Source organism: Myzus persicae, unplaced genomic scaffold (assembly GCF_001856785.1).
Source record: "Myzus persicae strain clone G006 unplaced genomic scaffold, MPER_G0061.0, whole genome shotgun sequence".
Classification (NCBI taxonomy): domain Eukaryota; kingdom Metazoa; phylum Arthropoda; class Insecta; order Hemiptera; family Aphididae; genus Myzus; species Myzus persicae.
This window is the reverse complement of record NW_019100791.1, coordinates 430,293-444,897: the sequence shown is the minus strand read 5'-3', so window position 1 is coordinate 444,897 and position 14,605 is coordinate 430,293. Positions and strand designations below refer to the sequence as shown.

Here is a 14,605-nt window from a genome sequence, read left to right as displayed (position 1 = left end):
TTAATTACGAATTCAGATATTCAGATCTTAATTGTAATAGGTAATGTGATTAAAATTATATTTAACTAAGTTGCATTTGAATAATTAAAAACATATGAAAACAATTTTTATTTTGTGTACCTAACCATCTTTTTTTATTTATACCTAACTTTTTTTTTATTAATGTTATTTTCATACTTCTTCTTTGTTTTGGGAGTACACATTTGTCATATTTGTGTTAGGAAAGTATAGCATCTGCTTTGTTGATGCGTGTGTCTATATACAAGGATGATTGACATCTAATATCTTTTTAATTTATTTATATAACAAATTATTATATTAATATTTTATGTATAAGTATTATGTATATTAGGTACTATTTTATAATTCTAAACTTGGTATAGACCTATATAGAGGTAATGTAGTATTCAAGCTGTGCCGCACAGTCTGTCGAGTCTAATAGGTTGATATATTATTATTTATTTTATTCCAAACGTAAAACATTTAATTTCAGTTTTCTATATATTATGCATTATTGATATAACGCATGTACTTATATAGTTATATAAAATATATTATATAAGTTATAAATAATTGATCATTGAAATATATTTTTGTCTATGTGTACTGTGTTTGAGAGTCGCCAGAATGCTGTGAAGAAACGAAGGGCTGTGAAATTAAAAAGTTTAAACAGATACCTCTGTTATAGAATATAGAACTTGTCTATACAGTTTTTATTTGTTATTTCTTTTTCTTCATTTGACTATCCTTTCAATAATGTAAGCCACGGCTACATGGAATTCCACTAAAAGTTATATTTAAAAAATTGAATTGAATATATTTTATCATAGGTACAATTTATTGTTTTGATTTATATGTTCTGTATTTAATTTATAATAGGAAAATAAGACTTATTTAAAAATCTAATGATATTAAAGTATGTGGTTTATTTCCGTGAATCGTATTAAGTGGAGTGTGATAAATTATTATTACAAAACATAAAATACAATCAATTTTTGATAAATTCAAAAGTTTAATGGCGCTGCCCAGCGCCCCGCTGATCAGTAACGGTTGGCAAAACCATGATCGGAAAATGGGAATTTATTGTTTCCCAAAGTAACACTGTCTGAAAATTTGTTTTGATACATTTTTTTTTCGTTTAATCTCGTCTTTTGGAAATTTTTACTTTTTAGATTAGTTAAGTACGAAATCAAACATATTATTCGTGTTTTTGTTAATCTAAAATATATTTATTTATTTTATCTACACCCATTGGACTTTAAAGTTATACGCACACTACGAAATGTATACTAAGCGATGACCGTTGTAAGTGATAATTTTGTCCTTTGGACAACTAATTTGTTATTTATTTCCCATTATATTGTACCTGAAAAATTATTAAATTATGCAAATGTTTTTTGTGCTTACTATATTGTGTTTATTATATTTATATCCATATTTTACCAACAGGCCATAATTTTTATTGTGAATGCAAATATTTTGGAATGGCATCGTCGAGTCGAGGAATTCAAATTGGTTCAGCGTGGTTTCAACGCAAAATTAATCTAAGACCACAACACAGTGGCGTACATTTAGTAACTGAAGAAATTCTTAAACAAATACCAGAAATATCTCAATTCTCTGTTGGTTTATGTCACATACAAAGTAAGCATTTAAATTGTGATTTTGAATATATTTGATCATACATATTACGCACATATGAAAATTATACTTGGTATTTTCATTAAACTTAACTACCAAAATGATTAATTGTATTAAGTCATTTAGTTAATTTTTTTTTTTATGAGGGGAAACCCGTGGCAACATTTGTCATTGGGTGTGGGGTGGTACGGTAAGACTTTTTTTGTATAGGTTTAGTAGGTTTTTATGTGGGTAGGATTGTTACATGTGTTTGTGCATGTGTGGCAAGGATGTGTTGCTAAAAACCCTGGTGGTCACCCATCCAGGAACTAGCAACGCCAGCCGGTACACATACACTCAGAGCGTTTCCGCAAATTGAGCTTATGACTGCGCCTCACTAAGCCACATTTATTTAATTTATATTAATAATTTGCTGTTAGTTTTGCTATTGGTGTGAATTCACCTATTATAAAATTTAAAGGTAAGGTATCTAGCTCCCCCCACCTCCAACTAGGCTCTTATTAATATTATTATTTATAAGAAGGTTATGAACTTTTTTTAAATGTACATTTTATAAACTCAACTTAAAAATAATATCAATACAATCTTACAAGCCTCCAGGCTTTAGAAAATAATCTTACCTTTAAATTGTTTAATAAGTTAGTTCACTCTTACATCAAACTGGTGAGCAAAAATTGGATATGTCGTACATGTGTAAGACGGAGAAAACACATGCTGATATGACATCCTCTTAAAATTTCTACATTTAATACTTGTATTCTTATATCTCATGTAACAGCTCTAATAACTTCTTAAGTTAATGTCTCGCTGATTTTAATTTCTTTAATGGTGTATTGGTAAATTGAAATAATTATTAGTAAATGTATAACCACTTAGACATAAATATGTAAATACCTATTTAATTTTGTTCTCTCAATGCTTTTTTCTTTTTTCAACATCGACAAAAATTCAAAAAGTCAACAAAGTTTTCTCTGAGATTATTTACCAATTTTTACAACAGAATCACGTCATTTTTCATCTATTTTATTCCTTGACTTCTTGTATTAAAATTGTCATGTATTATCTTACAAAGAAAAATAATTAACTATAATTCATTTTTAAATATATTTGTTGGAATATTTTATTTTAATTTGTTATGTAATTGAAATAAGGAGTTACATTTTTCATGTATTCACAGAATTTTTTTATTTTTTATTTTATAATTTATTTTACTGTTAACTGAATATTGAAAAGACATTGAAGTCAAATTGTGCTGGTATTCGAATATGCAAGAAGTAGATCAGTTTTTTTTTAAATTTTTAGAGTTGGAGAGTTGGAGAGTTACAAGTGTGGGTTGGTTGACTTTCCATCTAATCAGAAAACACCCGACCTACAAGTTGATCTAAACTTAATTTTTCACATTTTTCATTAATTTTTAGAAAAAGATGGGTACCTATCTTTTATGATCATGTTATCAGTAAAAATATCTGCTTACTTCTAAAAAAAAAGTAAAATGTCAAAAAATGTAGAATTTGTTTTAAAATGTATCAGTATTGGTAGACTTGAGTCTGTGACATTGAAGACCCATACATCAGAAATCGGGTACTTTTATTTTAAAACAATGTAAATATGGTTGACTTTTTGGATGTCTATGTAAAAAAATATGTATTAAATGAGAGAAAAACATAGGTAGCGTAGATCATACATAAGTATATACTTAAATAAACTAATTATTAATTTTTACTTTTTTAGTTTTGCATACCTCAGCTAGCCTTGCCATTAATGAAAGTTGGGATCCAAATGTTCGGTAAGAATATGATATACATATCTGGTAAAATCTGTTGAAAATAAATTGGCAAGGGAAAAATAAAAAATGTGCATTTTATTCAGATTTTATTAAAAATTATTATTTTATATACAAATTATATTAAACAAGTATAATTGTTTGTTTAGAGATGATATGGAGATGATGTTGAATAAAATTGTACCAGAAGTAAGTAATGATAAATCTAACAGCCAAATTAAAATATTATGATTCCAAGTATAAAGCTAATACATTTCATGGGGACTCTGAAGACACCTAAATAATTTACTCTTCTGCAGTAATAAATAAGCATTGGTGAAAAATACATATAAATTGTGGTTTCCAACCATCCATTTTTATTGATTGTTCAAAGTCAGTTTTACTTAATTCATAAGAGTTCTACTACTTATCAAAAAGAATTTTGCTGAAATGTACAGATAACAGTCTTATAAACAAATTTAGATAAATTAGAATAAATTGCATAACTGTTATTAAGCTACAAAATTATAACATTTAAAGTAAAGAGCAACGTATGCCATAATAATGGTACTTATTAAGTAGTGGGGATGAATGTAGCAAAGATTGTTTAGTCATTAAAGACATTTTAATATTAGTATATAGTTCACATATTTATTAACTTCTCTAAGTTGTGTGCAATATGTTTGTTTTTTAGGGTTTACCTTATCGACATTCATGTGAAGGACCTGACGACATGGTAAATAAATTACTTTTTTAAAATTAAAAAAGCTATTTATTATAAACAGTTTTTTATTTAATACTCAATAAATTGTAATTATTATTTTTAGCCAGCCCATGTAAAGGCATGTTTTCTTGGTTCATCAATAACAGTACCAATTACTGAAGGAAAATTAAATCTTGGTACATGGCAAGGTATTTGGCTGTGTGAGCATCGAAATCAAGCTGGTAGTCGAAAGCTAGTGATAACATTAAATGGATCACCTAATTCATCTGCAAGTGATTGTAACCGGTCACCAATGTCTCCGTCCTCGCCTATGGCTTCATTAAGCAGTTAGGCACATCAAATATATTCACAGAAGGATGTTATTTATAGACATCACATTCAACATTAAATTAGATACAACTGTTTGCCGCTGCCTCTAGTCAAATATAATATAAGCACTTTTATAACAAATGTTATTGTACCCCATCATAATTAGTTTATTCAATATTTCGTCAAGTGCATTATGAAAAGTAACAACACATTCCAGAAAAAAAAACATGAAAATATATAATATAAATACTATTATTTATAATATATTATACAATAAAACTTTAACAAATAGTGAAAAGACATAAATGTTACCTTTTAAAATATTTAATAATAACTACCATTTATAAAATAAGTCACGCTTACAAATGTTAATATAGGACGAAAAGTTAACACAAAATATTAATTCAATAATTTCTTAAATTTTTATTTAAGTAATATAATTAAAAAACTTTTGTTACTTAGTCGTGATTTAATTTAATTTTGTATTCATTTATCCAATTTATTTTTCCAATTATAGACGTAATGATGTTACCATTGAGTATATATTACACAATATACAATATAATATATTCAATGATGTTACTTAATATACAAAGCATGTTTAATAACTTACAGTGACAGTGTGATGCATTGTATAATAATTGTTGTACAAAAATTAAATTATGGTATTCTATAAATGTTGTAACATACATTTGATTAACTAAATCATTTTAAACGTCCGTTTTTAGATAAATATTATCTTGATTAAAATTGAAAAAATTGCTTATTTTAAAAATATATTTGAAAAAAAATTTAAAAATCAAATTGTTATTATTTTTTTTTGTATAATTATTTTGTATACATGTATACATAATATTTATCACAGAAGAGTAAAATAGTAATCAACTAAATTCAAACAGTTGCTTGTTTATTATATGGTATATACAACAGTGTAAAATAGTGAACAAACAAAAAAACATTTATATAAAGAAAATACCCAATTCATAGTGTTGGTGAAATAAATAATTTAAAAAAGTTAAATTATTATATTCTCCAATTTTTAGTTATACTTCCTGTATAAACACAAAATTAAATGTATAGTTCTAACTAAATAAATTATAACATGATAAATTAATAAATAATAACTTTTTTATATCAAATATCAATACAAAATATAGTTATATTAATTACCTTATGTTTAATTAAAAATAGTGAATAGTAACAGTAATATTAAATATTATTACATACTTAAAATTAGTTAAGAATACACAAAATTCTTTAAAACTTTATTCGCTTAATTTATTTGTACTTAAAATAAAATAACATTTTGGTATAATTTTTAACAATAAATAAATATCTATAAACTGACACAATTACAGAAACTATTATGGTTGGAGTAATTTATAATTAAATCAACTCAACTTACTCAATTGTGTTTGACGCTTGTTACTATACTTAAAGTTTCATGTGGTTAGGAATTGTCAATTGCAATCTATCGGTTATGTGTACAGTTGTGAACTTGGTGTAAATGCAAAGATGCCTCATAGTTTAAATTCTAGGCATTGTGAAAAACAAATGGTGCTTAAAGCAGTATAAATTGGAAGAAAGAAGTAGGATCTTGCTGAAAACTTAGGAATATTATGGAGAACACTATCCACCATACTAAAAGTAGGGAAACCAATTTTAACTTTTCAAGTGATAGCAAGTGAAAAAGAGGTCTTGAATTGTTTAACGTAAAATAATACGCGATTAAATGGTTTAAGCAGCAATGCAAAGATAAGTCAGTACTGGGATCATATTGTGAAATAAAAAGCCAAACATATTATGCTAAATGATTAAAAGACAAACCATTCTAAGTTAGTAAAGGGTGGCTAAAGAATTTAAAAAAAAACAGCACAAACTTGAGGCACTGGTAAAGGCACTAAATATAATATGTTTCTTTGTTATTAGATTTAACAATAATTATAACAATGTGATATCCATAAATTGAAAGTTATGTATATTTATCATAATAACTGAATTGAAGATATATTTTAAAAAAAAATGATACTAAATCTTTGGAACATATTGTTATTAAAAGTAATAGGAACGCTAAAAGTTAATACATTTAAATTTGCATCACCTAATTGTTTTTATCAGTTTTTTAGTTAATGAATATTATTTATTTTTTTTGATATTATGTTTTAATAGTTACTTATTTTAGTGAATATATTTATAAGAAAATATTTTATAAAAAATTATTTTATCAAACAGATATATAAAAAAATAATTTGTTAATTTAATTAAAAATTCAAAAATTCAAAATAAGCTCTTAACAGAGTAGGCTTCAAAAGTTTTTGATTTATGCCTAATAATCAATTCATTCACTAATATCAATAATTTTTAAAGCACCAAGTTATTATGAATTATTCGCATAAACTTTAAAATTGCAAAACAATAATTAAGAAATGTTCTTTTTCTTAAATGTAAGTTTAAAATATAGTACTTAACATAATATTGAATTGAAGAAATAAGCTCGATACGTTTTACCAGACAAAACATTCATTGTGCCTCATTTTTTTTGGTGTCAATAATTGTAAGATCAATTACAGATTTTGATTTTTTGACAGGATAATTATCCTAAATAATAACAAAACATATTAATTTCATAAAATAATTCAACACAATATAAGTCATTATTATTTAATATTTATTATTAATAAAATATAGTTAATTGAGTGATTGTTTTTAAATTGTATGACATGGAGAAATTAACTTTACTGCATAATGGATTTCTTTTTTTTTATAGATTTAAACTAGTTCAGAGTTGATTGGCACAATATTTGTATTGCAATATGTATTTGTAGGCGGATAATTATTCACAACCAAAAATTATTCCACACACAAATGTGAGCCAGATTTAACCAAATTTTCAAAAGACATGCAAATTCAATATTCCCAATGATGTAATTATCTATTATTTAATAACTAGTATTTTATTACTATAGCTTAAGTGCTTAGGTATGTTTTGTGCTAAAAATTTAGTTTATAATATAATGAAATATAATAATATCATTTGAATAAATATTAATTTGTGTTTAATGTTGTTCATTTTAAATCAAAAGTCAAAAAGTCAAATATATATTTAGAATCATTTTAAGCTATTACTGTTGTCTATTATATGGAAACGAAAACTTTTAGTGGCTCTTTAAAATATAGAAAAAATATTGTATTACCTCCAAAATATGAAAATGGTTAATATGGTAGTAATAAAACAACTAGGAAAGTATAAAACTGAAAGTGGAGTGAGTTTAGCTGTAGCAGAAAAAACTATTGTAGAAGCTGGAAACAGAAGATGCAATGCTTAAAAATTGATTTAATTTGTGTATATCATTTTTTTAATGCTACAAGTTCAGTTGTATTGTATTCAAAAACAAATCATTGATTATTCAGTATTTTAAAAATATTTGAGTAGCTAGAAATTCTGAATCTAATGGAATGAAATCAGTAGATGCATACTACCAGCCAATCGCCTATTTATGCTATAGTCTAAGGGCCAAGGAGAGACGACCCGGGCTTGAGGGTAATACCATTGATTATAAATACTAGTATTTATAATCAATGACAATACCTTAGGGGCCCCACTTTTTTTTACCACATTTTATTAACTTTTGTTAGTAGAATTTCTGCTGTGTTCATCAAATTCTTACTCCTAATTATTTCTTTAGTTTTAAAAAAAATTAAGTAGTCCCAAATTTCTAGGCCATCAAATTTTGGGCCTGATAGAAATTACCCCTTTTGGCAGGCTTACCAAGGTGACAACTGCTCTAATAATTTTTATAACTATAGATTAAAATATAACACTGATTATTTTAATATTTTAAACAAACAAATATTACATTTTAAAAATCTGATAGACAAAGACCAAAAGATTTAGTCTTGAATAGAAATGCAGCAAAATAGGTAGAAAAAAATCAATTTCTTTAACATTAATATACTCACATTTATTTTCAAATGTTCAGACATTCCTTCCGGCATAGATTGTGTAGTAATTAATTGAAGTTTGGCCGATTGATCTACATTAACTCCAATGTGAATTAAAATTTCTGTCAGTTTTTGTGGATACTCAAAATGTCCTATAAATTAATAATTCATTAACAATAGAGAATTTTTTTAAAAGATTTGTGTATTATTAAAACAATATTGGTCGGAATTAATTTTATTTTTGTTTAAAAATAAATTCTAAACCATGGTTGATGTTTAGTTATTAATTATTACCGGAAACAATATCAGTCAAATCAATATTTTCTATTCGATCACTAACTGATTGAACAGCTTGAAGACCAGCTACTCCATTTGCGTGCATAGAAAGTGTTCTATACAGAAATTTCAAAAACCAATCACTCCTAAAATTTGATTCAAAATCAATTTATAAGTATCATATTATTATTATTTATTATAAAATTACAACTGATGGTCTTAAATATTAAATATACCTGCAATATGCATTTACTACTCTTCCAGCTACAATCTCTGTAATTTTGTTCCAATCTGAAGAATTTCTAGTACATGGAGTGCCTATTAAGATAGCATCTTGGACAATACCTTGACTTTTTTCTCTTTGAGACATTTCCTAAAATATTATAAATCTGTAAATCTCATATAACATTGTAATATAATTCATAAATACATACCCTTAAACAATAATAGATAACTCGAGCTCCAAGACTATAACCAATCAATGTTACTGGACGATTACCATGACTATGTGAAAGTAGAGTTTCTGCTAACTGTTTTCCAACTTGTGCTGATCGTCGACAACATACACCCCATGGATTATCAATGACAGAGGCCAATCCTAAAATTCCTGCGGGCCACGCAATAGCTGCCATCAGGCCGGATAGTACAGTGTATTTCAGAGATTCTTGAACTGCTACAGAAACAGCAAAACTAAAAAAGTATTCCATAGCTTTTCCAAACTCCAGCAAATAAGACGATTCATATCGTAGATAATACTGTTCTGGACTGTCCTAAAAAATGAAGTTGATTTTAATGTATAAATTAAAATGCAATGCATGATAGTTATTTGTTAAAAGTGTTTGTGATTCTGAATAGTATGTAAATTGATACTTTTAATATAACGGTTTGATTTATATAAAAAATACTTATCATAAAATGTTAAACATTTAATTTAAATTTGTTATGATGAACACTTAAATAGTTAATATTTATAACAAATATTCAATTAAATGAACAAGTCCTGTTTAAAGCGTAAAAAAAAAGAAAGAAAAAGTACAATGGTTCTCGCTTATTGGACTCGAGGTTAATTGACTCAAAATGACTGATCTTGATTTGTACCTATACTAATGTCTAACTTACAGAAAAAACACAGTGATTGATGGGGTCTTTTTGAATCGAAGAAGGGAAAATCCAATCAACTCTGGAAGGATTTCTATTATTATAAATTTAGTTACATAATAGCTAAATTACTCTCAATTAATATTTTTAAAGTAAATAAGTGTATATTTATTTTATTTTTTGGGACATTTTGCCTTATTGACTCATTTGGCTAATGGACTCAAATTACATGCTACCAAAGTGAATCTAATTTGCGGCTAAAACTGTACTTTCATTAAGTATCTGCTGAAAATATGGCATTTTTTCAAAGGTTGTTGTGCTAATAATATATTTCCAGAAATTACACATTACTGAAGCTATAAAACTACAGAGGACATTTTGTAGAAATACATTCTCATGATAATAGATATTTCGGGGAGATGACTCCATTTGCTATTTAATTTGGTGTTAAAGTGTATAATATGATTTTTAATTATATAAATGTGTAAGATATAATGAATTTATACTCGAAGATACTGCCAAGGTTGACAATAGCTGGTTTCTATATCATCATTTAACCATCCAGATATAACAATAGTAATATGTAAGTGAATATCTCCAGTTTCTGTATCTGTTGATAGTTTACGAAATTGAAACTCTTCTATGTCACCAACTCTTTTATGCATTTTATATCCTAAAATATATATAGTTACAGTAAACAAAATTTAAACTATAAGTTATTGTATACATTTTTTATTTTTATTTTAATTATAATTACCAGTTAAACTTGCTCCTGCAACACCAAAAAGTGATCCAACAATAGCTGTACCACCTACTGTTCCAATAGCTCCGACAATAGATGTTCCTATGATACTAGATAGCCCTGCACCAATTAGAGGAGCAGCTAATCCACCAGTTAAACCAAGGAGAATTCCACCACCAACTGATGCAAATCCAATCATTGCAAAACGTTTAGTCTTTGATACACGAATACGACGAGCAGCATCAGCTTGTTCTTGTCTTCATTTGAAAATAAACATAATGACAGTACATAATATTTAAATAAATAAGCTTAAAAATGCTTACTCAGTTTGAACTGGCAAAAAATTTGATAAACAATTTACAACGTTTAACTCAAAATTATCTACTTTACTTAAATCAAGATCAAACACACGAGTAACATATATTATAAGAACTCTCCAACGAGCATCATATATACCTAAAAAATATAACAATAATTTTAAAATGTATTTTTAATATCATAAAATTAAATTGATATGATGCAGAAAAAATTTGACAGTTTTATAAACAAAACAAAATTAATTACATTATTAATACATTTTTTTAAATGTTATTTATAAAAATTATAAAAAATGTTTATTAATATTATTTACATAAATAATTATGAAAAATATTTATTTTATATGTTTCATACAATTATAAAAATCATTTGAAAAAACATTAATTTTTTTAAGAAAATTAAATTTTATTTTCAAATAATACACAAGTAACTAGATACTTACCTACTTTAAATCCTTTGGTTTGCATATTAAAATATTTTATTTTATAGTTATAATTGTTTTACAATGACAATAATTTAAAAAAGTAATAATTAAAAATAAAATTTACCATTTGAAATGGCTAGCAATAAAAGGTCTTGTACAATAATCATCATGCCTTCTTTAAGTACTTCCTCTTTTTTGAGAGCTCTAACATATACTTTAGCATCTAAGGGAAGTTCGCAATTGGCCATCTCTCGCATAGTGGGTAGTTGTAACATTAGTCTTAAATGATTACACAGTATACGTAGACAATCTAACTTAAAATCTACATGTGCAGGATATTTATAAAGGCAGCTCAATGAAGTTGCACATAAGGCACAGTATGAAAAACGTCCTGTTTGTGATAGACATTCAGCAAGATTTTTAGTGTTCAAGGAATCTGTAATTTAAATTAAATTAGCAATTAAAATAAATTTCACAAATTATTTAATATAATTATAACTAGGGAATGGATTTATATGTAAATGCTTATTTTTATTAGAACAAGGTATTTAAGATTTGATAAGAAATGTTCACAATTTAAATAATTCTTAATAAACGGCGCCAATTTTATTTTATATATCTTGGGATAATTACAAATTTTTAAACATATTTTATCATTTTATCATTCACACGTTTTCAAGCCATGTTGCAATGAACAAAAACAACCATTTATCGGTATATTACCATATAACAAATAATATGTCCTTAAATGATAGTATGCAAATATTGAAAATTGTCGAATCAGCAATAGAAAATTAAAATTTGTAAGCAGACAACTAAGAGATGCTGTGAAAAAAAAATTCATGATGTTTACAGAAAACAATCTGGGCCATACTAATTTTAAAACATTCATTTAAATAATGAGTGGCAGATACTATACTAAAAATGTAGAATTATAGCATTCAGATATTATAAACTTCAAATATAATCCAATTTCATCACTTAATATTGAACAATAGTTTAGTTGTTTTAAAAATATTTTGAAACCTAATAAGCAACATTTAACATTCAATAATTTAAAATAAATTATAGTTATTCAATGGAATTTCATAATATATTAGGTATATATATATCTGATATTTGCATAATTATATTCAATGCATTGAACTTCTACAGAAATAAAAATGTTTTTTTCCCACGTATTTTATAAATTATATTTCCTTATGCACATATTTTTGTATTTTTACTACATATAAATTAGTTCCCTAACTATGTTTCCCTAGATATAAGGCTGAAGCCCTTGAAATTGTATATTTTTACAACAATTAACCGTTGCCTTAATTTTGAGAGTGAAAATAAATCTCTATTGCACAGTTACAGTGACAACATAAAATGATGTCAAATTAAGGGTAAAAAATTACTTAAAAGCAAATGTAAAGGATAAAAAAAAACTGTTGTAGTTAACAAAAACTTGTAAATTATAAAAGTCAGTGTATGTATATTATCAGTTAAGTCATAATCCTAAAATTAAAATAAGTAAATTTACTTATTAACTTATTTTTACTAATTGAATTTCAGTTGAGACAATTATGAACTACTGATTATACGTATGGCCAGATAAAATATATAATGGTATTTTACCTATTAGATTTTTTAATTTAAAAATATAATAATTGCTGTTATTTATTGAATTTAATGAAAATTGTAATATAAAGATTATAAAAGAATTTAAGAATACACAATCCCTGGTAATAAGAAAGTTGAATAAATCTAATTTTTAATACCAAAATAATCTAGGTAAAAGCTAAAAACTATTTGATTTTAATGAAAATATATGTATCATTGTATAAAATGCATCAGGGAATTAGAAAATATAATATAAATACATAAATTATAATTCTAAGCTTTTATACCCATTTTTTTTAAATAAAAATTAACAATATTATTTTTGCTGTACATAACTTAACTACCATATGTGGGATAAGTAGGTGCAATAAACAGGGCATTTTTAAAAATACACCTGTCAGCAATAATGACTAATATTGATATAATGTATACATAATCTGAATATTTATATCGATGGATTATTTGAGGCGTAGTAGAAGTAATATTATATAGTGGTGGTAATAGGAGTAGGCTAGTATGCAATCTTCTTCTTAAGCGAAAATCTATCTTTTTGTTTACCTTTAATATGCTGAGAGGCTTTATCGTATTTGTCCATTGTATTGGTGTTAGTTTGATAACATAATAATAATAGTTTAACTCAGTGTAAGAGATAGCCGTGACGAATTACGTATTTACGTTGGACAAATTTTGAGACAAAACAAAGAATTTTAAAAAAGCTGGTAATGTGACAAACGACTACACGACAGTAATACATCTGGGTACTGACTAACGTCTAACACGATAAACAGCCGCCAAAAAAGCTGACTAGTGACTACTGTTGTGAAACTTGTGTCAGACATTCAGATAACTAGATAAGTATATAGAAGTCTGTTCGCTTCTGCAGTTCCGAGGCTTCACGGTGACAGCCGAGGCAAATTACGAGTATTTTTAAACCTTGAATTTTTCACGGCAGATGTGATAAGAGTCTGATAATATCCCACAACAATAATAAAGATGAGAAACGTACTGTGTTTTGCACAGTGCTGATAAGGAAATAATATAAATATTATAAATATCTATATCTGTGGCCACTGTGTATGTTTGTCATCGTCAATAGGCGGGGTGAAAACCGAGGACAACACAGACACAATTAATATACATTATACAATTGCATCATCTTCGGCAATATTAAAAGATTTATTAAAATTATAAATTTTAGTCCCTCACCCAAACGGGTATGAAAAAAAACGCACCAGTATGTTTATCGTTGATAAGATTCATTACCCGGGGTGGAATAATCTTACACCTGTTTGGTCCAACGAATTATAGGATCATTCAGTGGGTAACTGGTGGGTAAATAATATAATAAAATATTAATATCCGTACTTTGTTCCGAAAGCTATTCAATACCCGATCAATGATCATAAAAAATAAAATTGTGATCCAATCCACTGACTAGTGGGTTGATTCCGATGATACGCATTAAAAATTCAACATCAATAAAAATTATTGAATTACTATCTTCTTATTTATATCGTGGACATTTTTATAGAAAGAGTTGTTGCCAGTATTGTTCTACACCAGCTTGTTGGTACTTTTTGGATTTTGTATTTATCATTTCACGGCTCTTTATCATATTTATATTATCCATAGTCAACATAGACAACGTCGTCTTGACTACACGTCTGCAATCCACCGTGGTAGAACACCAAGGAGTGCGTAATCTATCGGTGAGGCGCAACGAAGCACAGCGCAGTGTAGCCAGGGTCGAGCGACAATGACGCT

General features: G+C 26.5%; 2 protein-coding genes across 3 annotated transcripts; one reads left to right on the top strand and one right to left on the bottom strand.

The window, feature by feature from the left end:
* The first annotated feature begins 1,152 nt into the window (after positions 1-1,152).
* Positions 1,153-5,025, top strand: LOC111043019 (UPF0047 protein YjbQ). Its single transcript, XM_022327797.1, has 6 exons — positions 1,153-1,305; positions 1,450-1,644; positions 3,373-3,427; positions 3,574-3,613; positions 4,098-4,139; positions 4,231-5,025. Exons 2-6 carry the CDS (start codon positions 1,485-1,487, stop codon positions 4,456-4,458), a joined length of 525 nt encoding a protein of 174 aa, XP_022183489.1. The 5' UTR covers positions 1,153-1,305; positions 1,450-1,484; the 3' UTR covers positions 4,459-5,025.
* Positions 5,026-6,673: 1,648 nt separating this feature from the next.
* LOC111043015 (transmembrane and coiled-coil domain-containing protein 4-like) lies at positions 6,674-13,776 on the bottom strand. 2 transcript variants are annotated; one of them, XM_022327789.1, is made up of 11 exons: positions 13,400-13,776; positions 11,361-11,672; positions 11,255-11,266; positions 10,818-10,950; positions 10,510-10,751; positions 10,259-10,425; positions 9,089-9,424; positions 8,891-9,027; positions 8,673-8,800; positions 8,397-8,530; positions 6,674-7,034 (listed from the first exon to the last, which is right to left on the bottom strand). In XM_022327789.1, exons 1-11 carry the CDS (start codon positions 13,434-13,436, stop codon positions 6,957-6,959), a joined length of 1,716 nt encoding a protein of 571 aa, XP_022183481.1. In that variant the 5' UTR covers positions 13,437-13,776; the 3' UTR covers positions 6,674-6,956. The 2 variants fall into 2 exon arrangements, with proteins under 2 accessions (XP_022183481.1, XP_022183482.1); XM_022327790.1 differs by lacking the exon at positions 11,255-11,266 and having other exon boundaries at positions 13,400-13,775.
* Positions 13,777-14,605: the final 829 nt, after the last annotated feature.

Coding starts and splice junctions, on each gene's coding strand:
- LOC111043019 (XM_022327797.1), top strand. CDS start 1,485: ATGGCATCGTCGAGTCGAGGAATTCAAATTGGTTCAGCGTGGTTTCAA. Junction 1,645..3,372: donor TGGTTTATGTCACATACAAA/GTAAGCATTTAA, acceptor TTACTTTTTTAG/TTTTGCATACCTCAGCTAGC. Junction 3,614..4,097: donor TGAATAAAATTGTACCAGAA/GTAAGTAATGAT, acceptor TTTGTTTTTTAG/GGTTTACCTTATCGACATTC.
- LOC111043015 (XM_022327789.1), bottom strand. CDS start 13,436: ATGGACAAATACGATAAAGCCTCTCAGCATATTAAAG. Junction 10,752..10,817: donor TTTTTGCCAGTTCAAACTGA/GTAAGCATTTTT, acceptor TTTCAAATGAAG/ACAAGAACAAGCTGATGCTG. Junction 8,531..8,672: donor TTTGACTGATATTGTTTCCG/GTAATAATTAAT, acceptor ATTAATTTATAG/GACATTTTGAGTATCCACAA.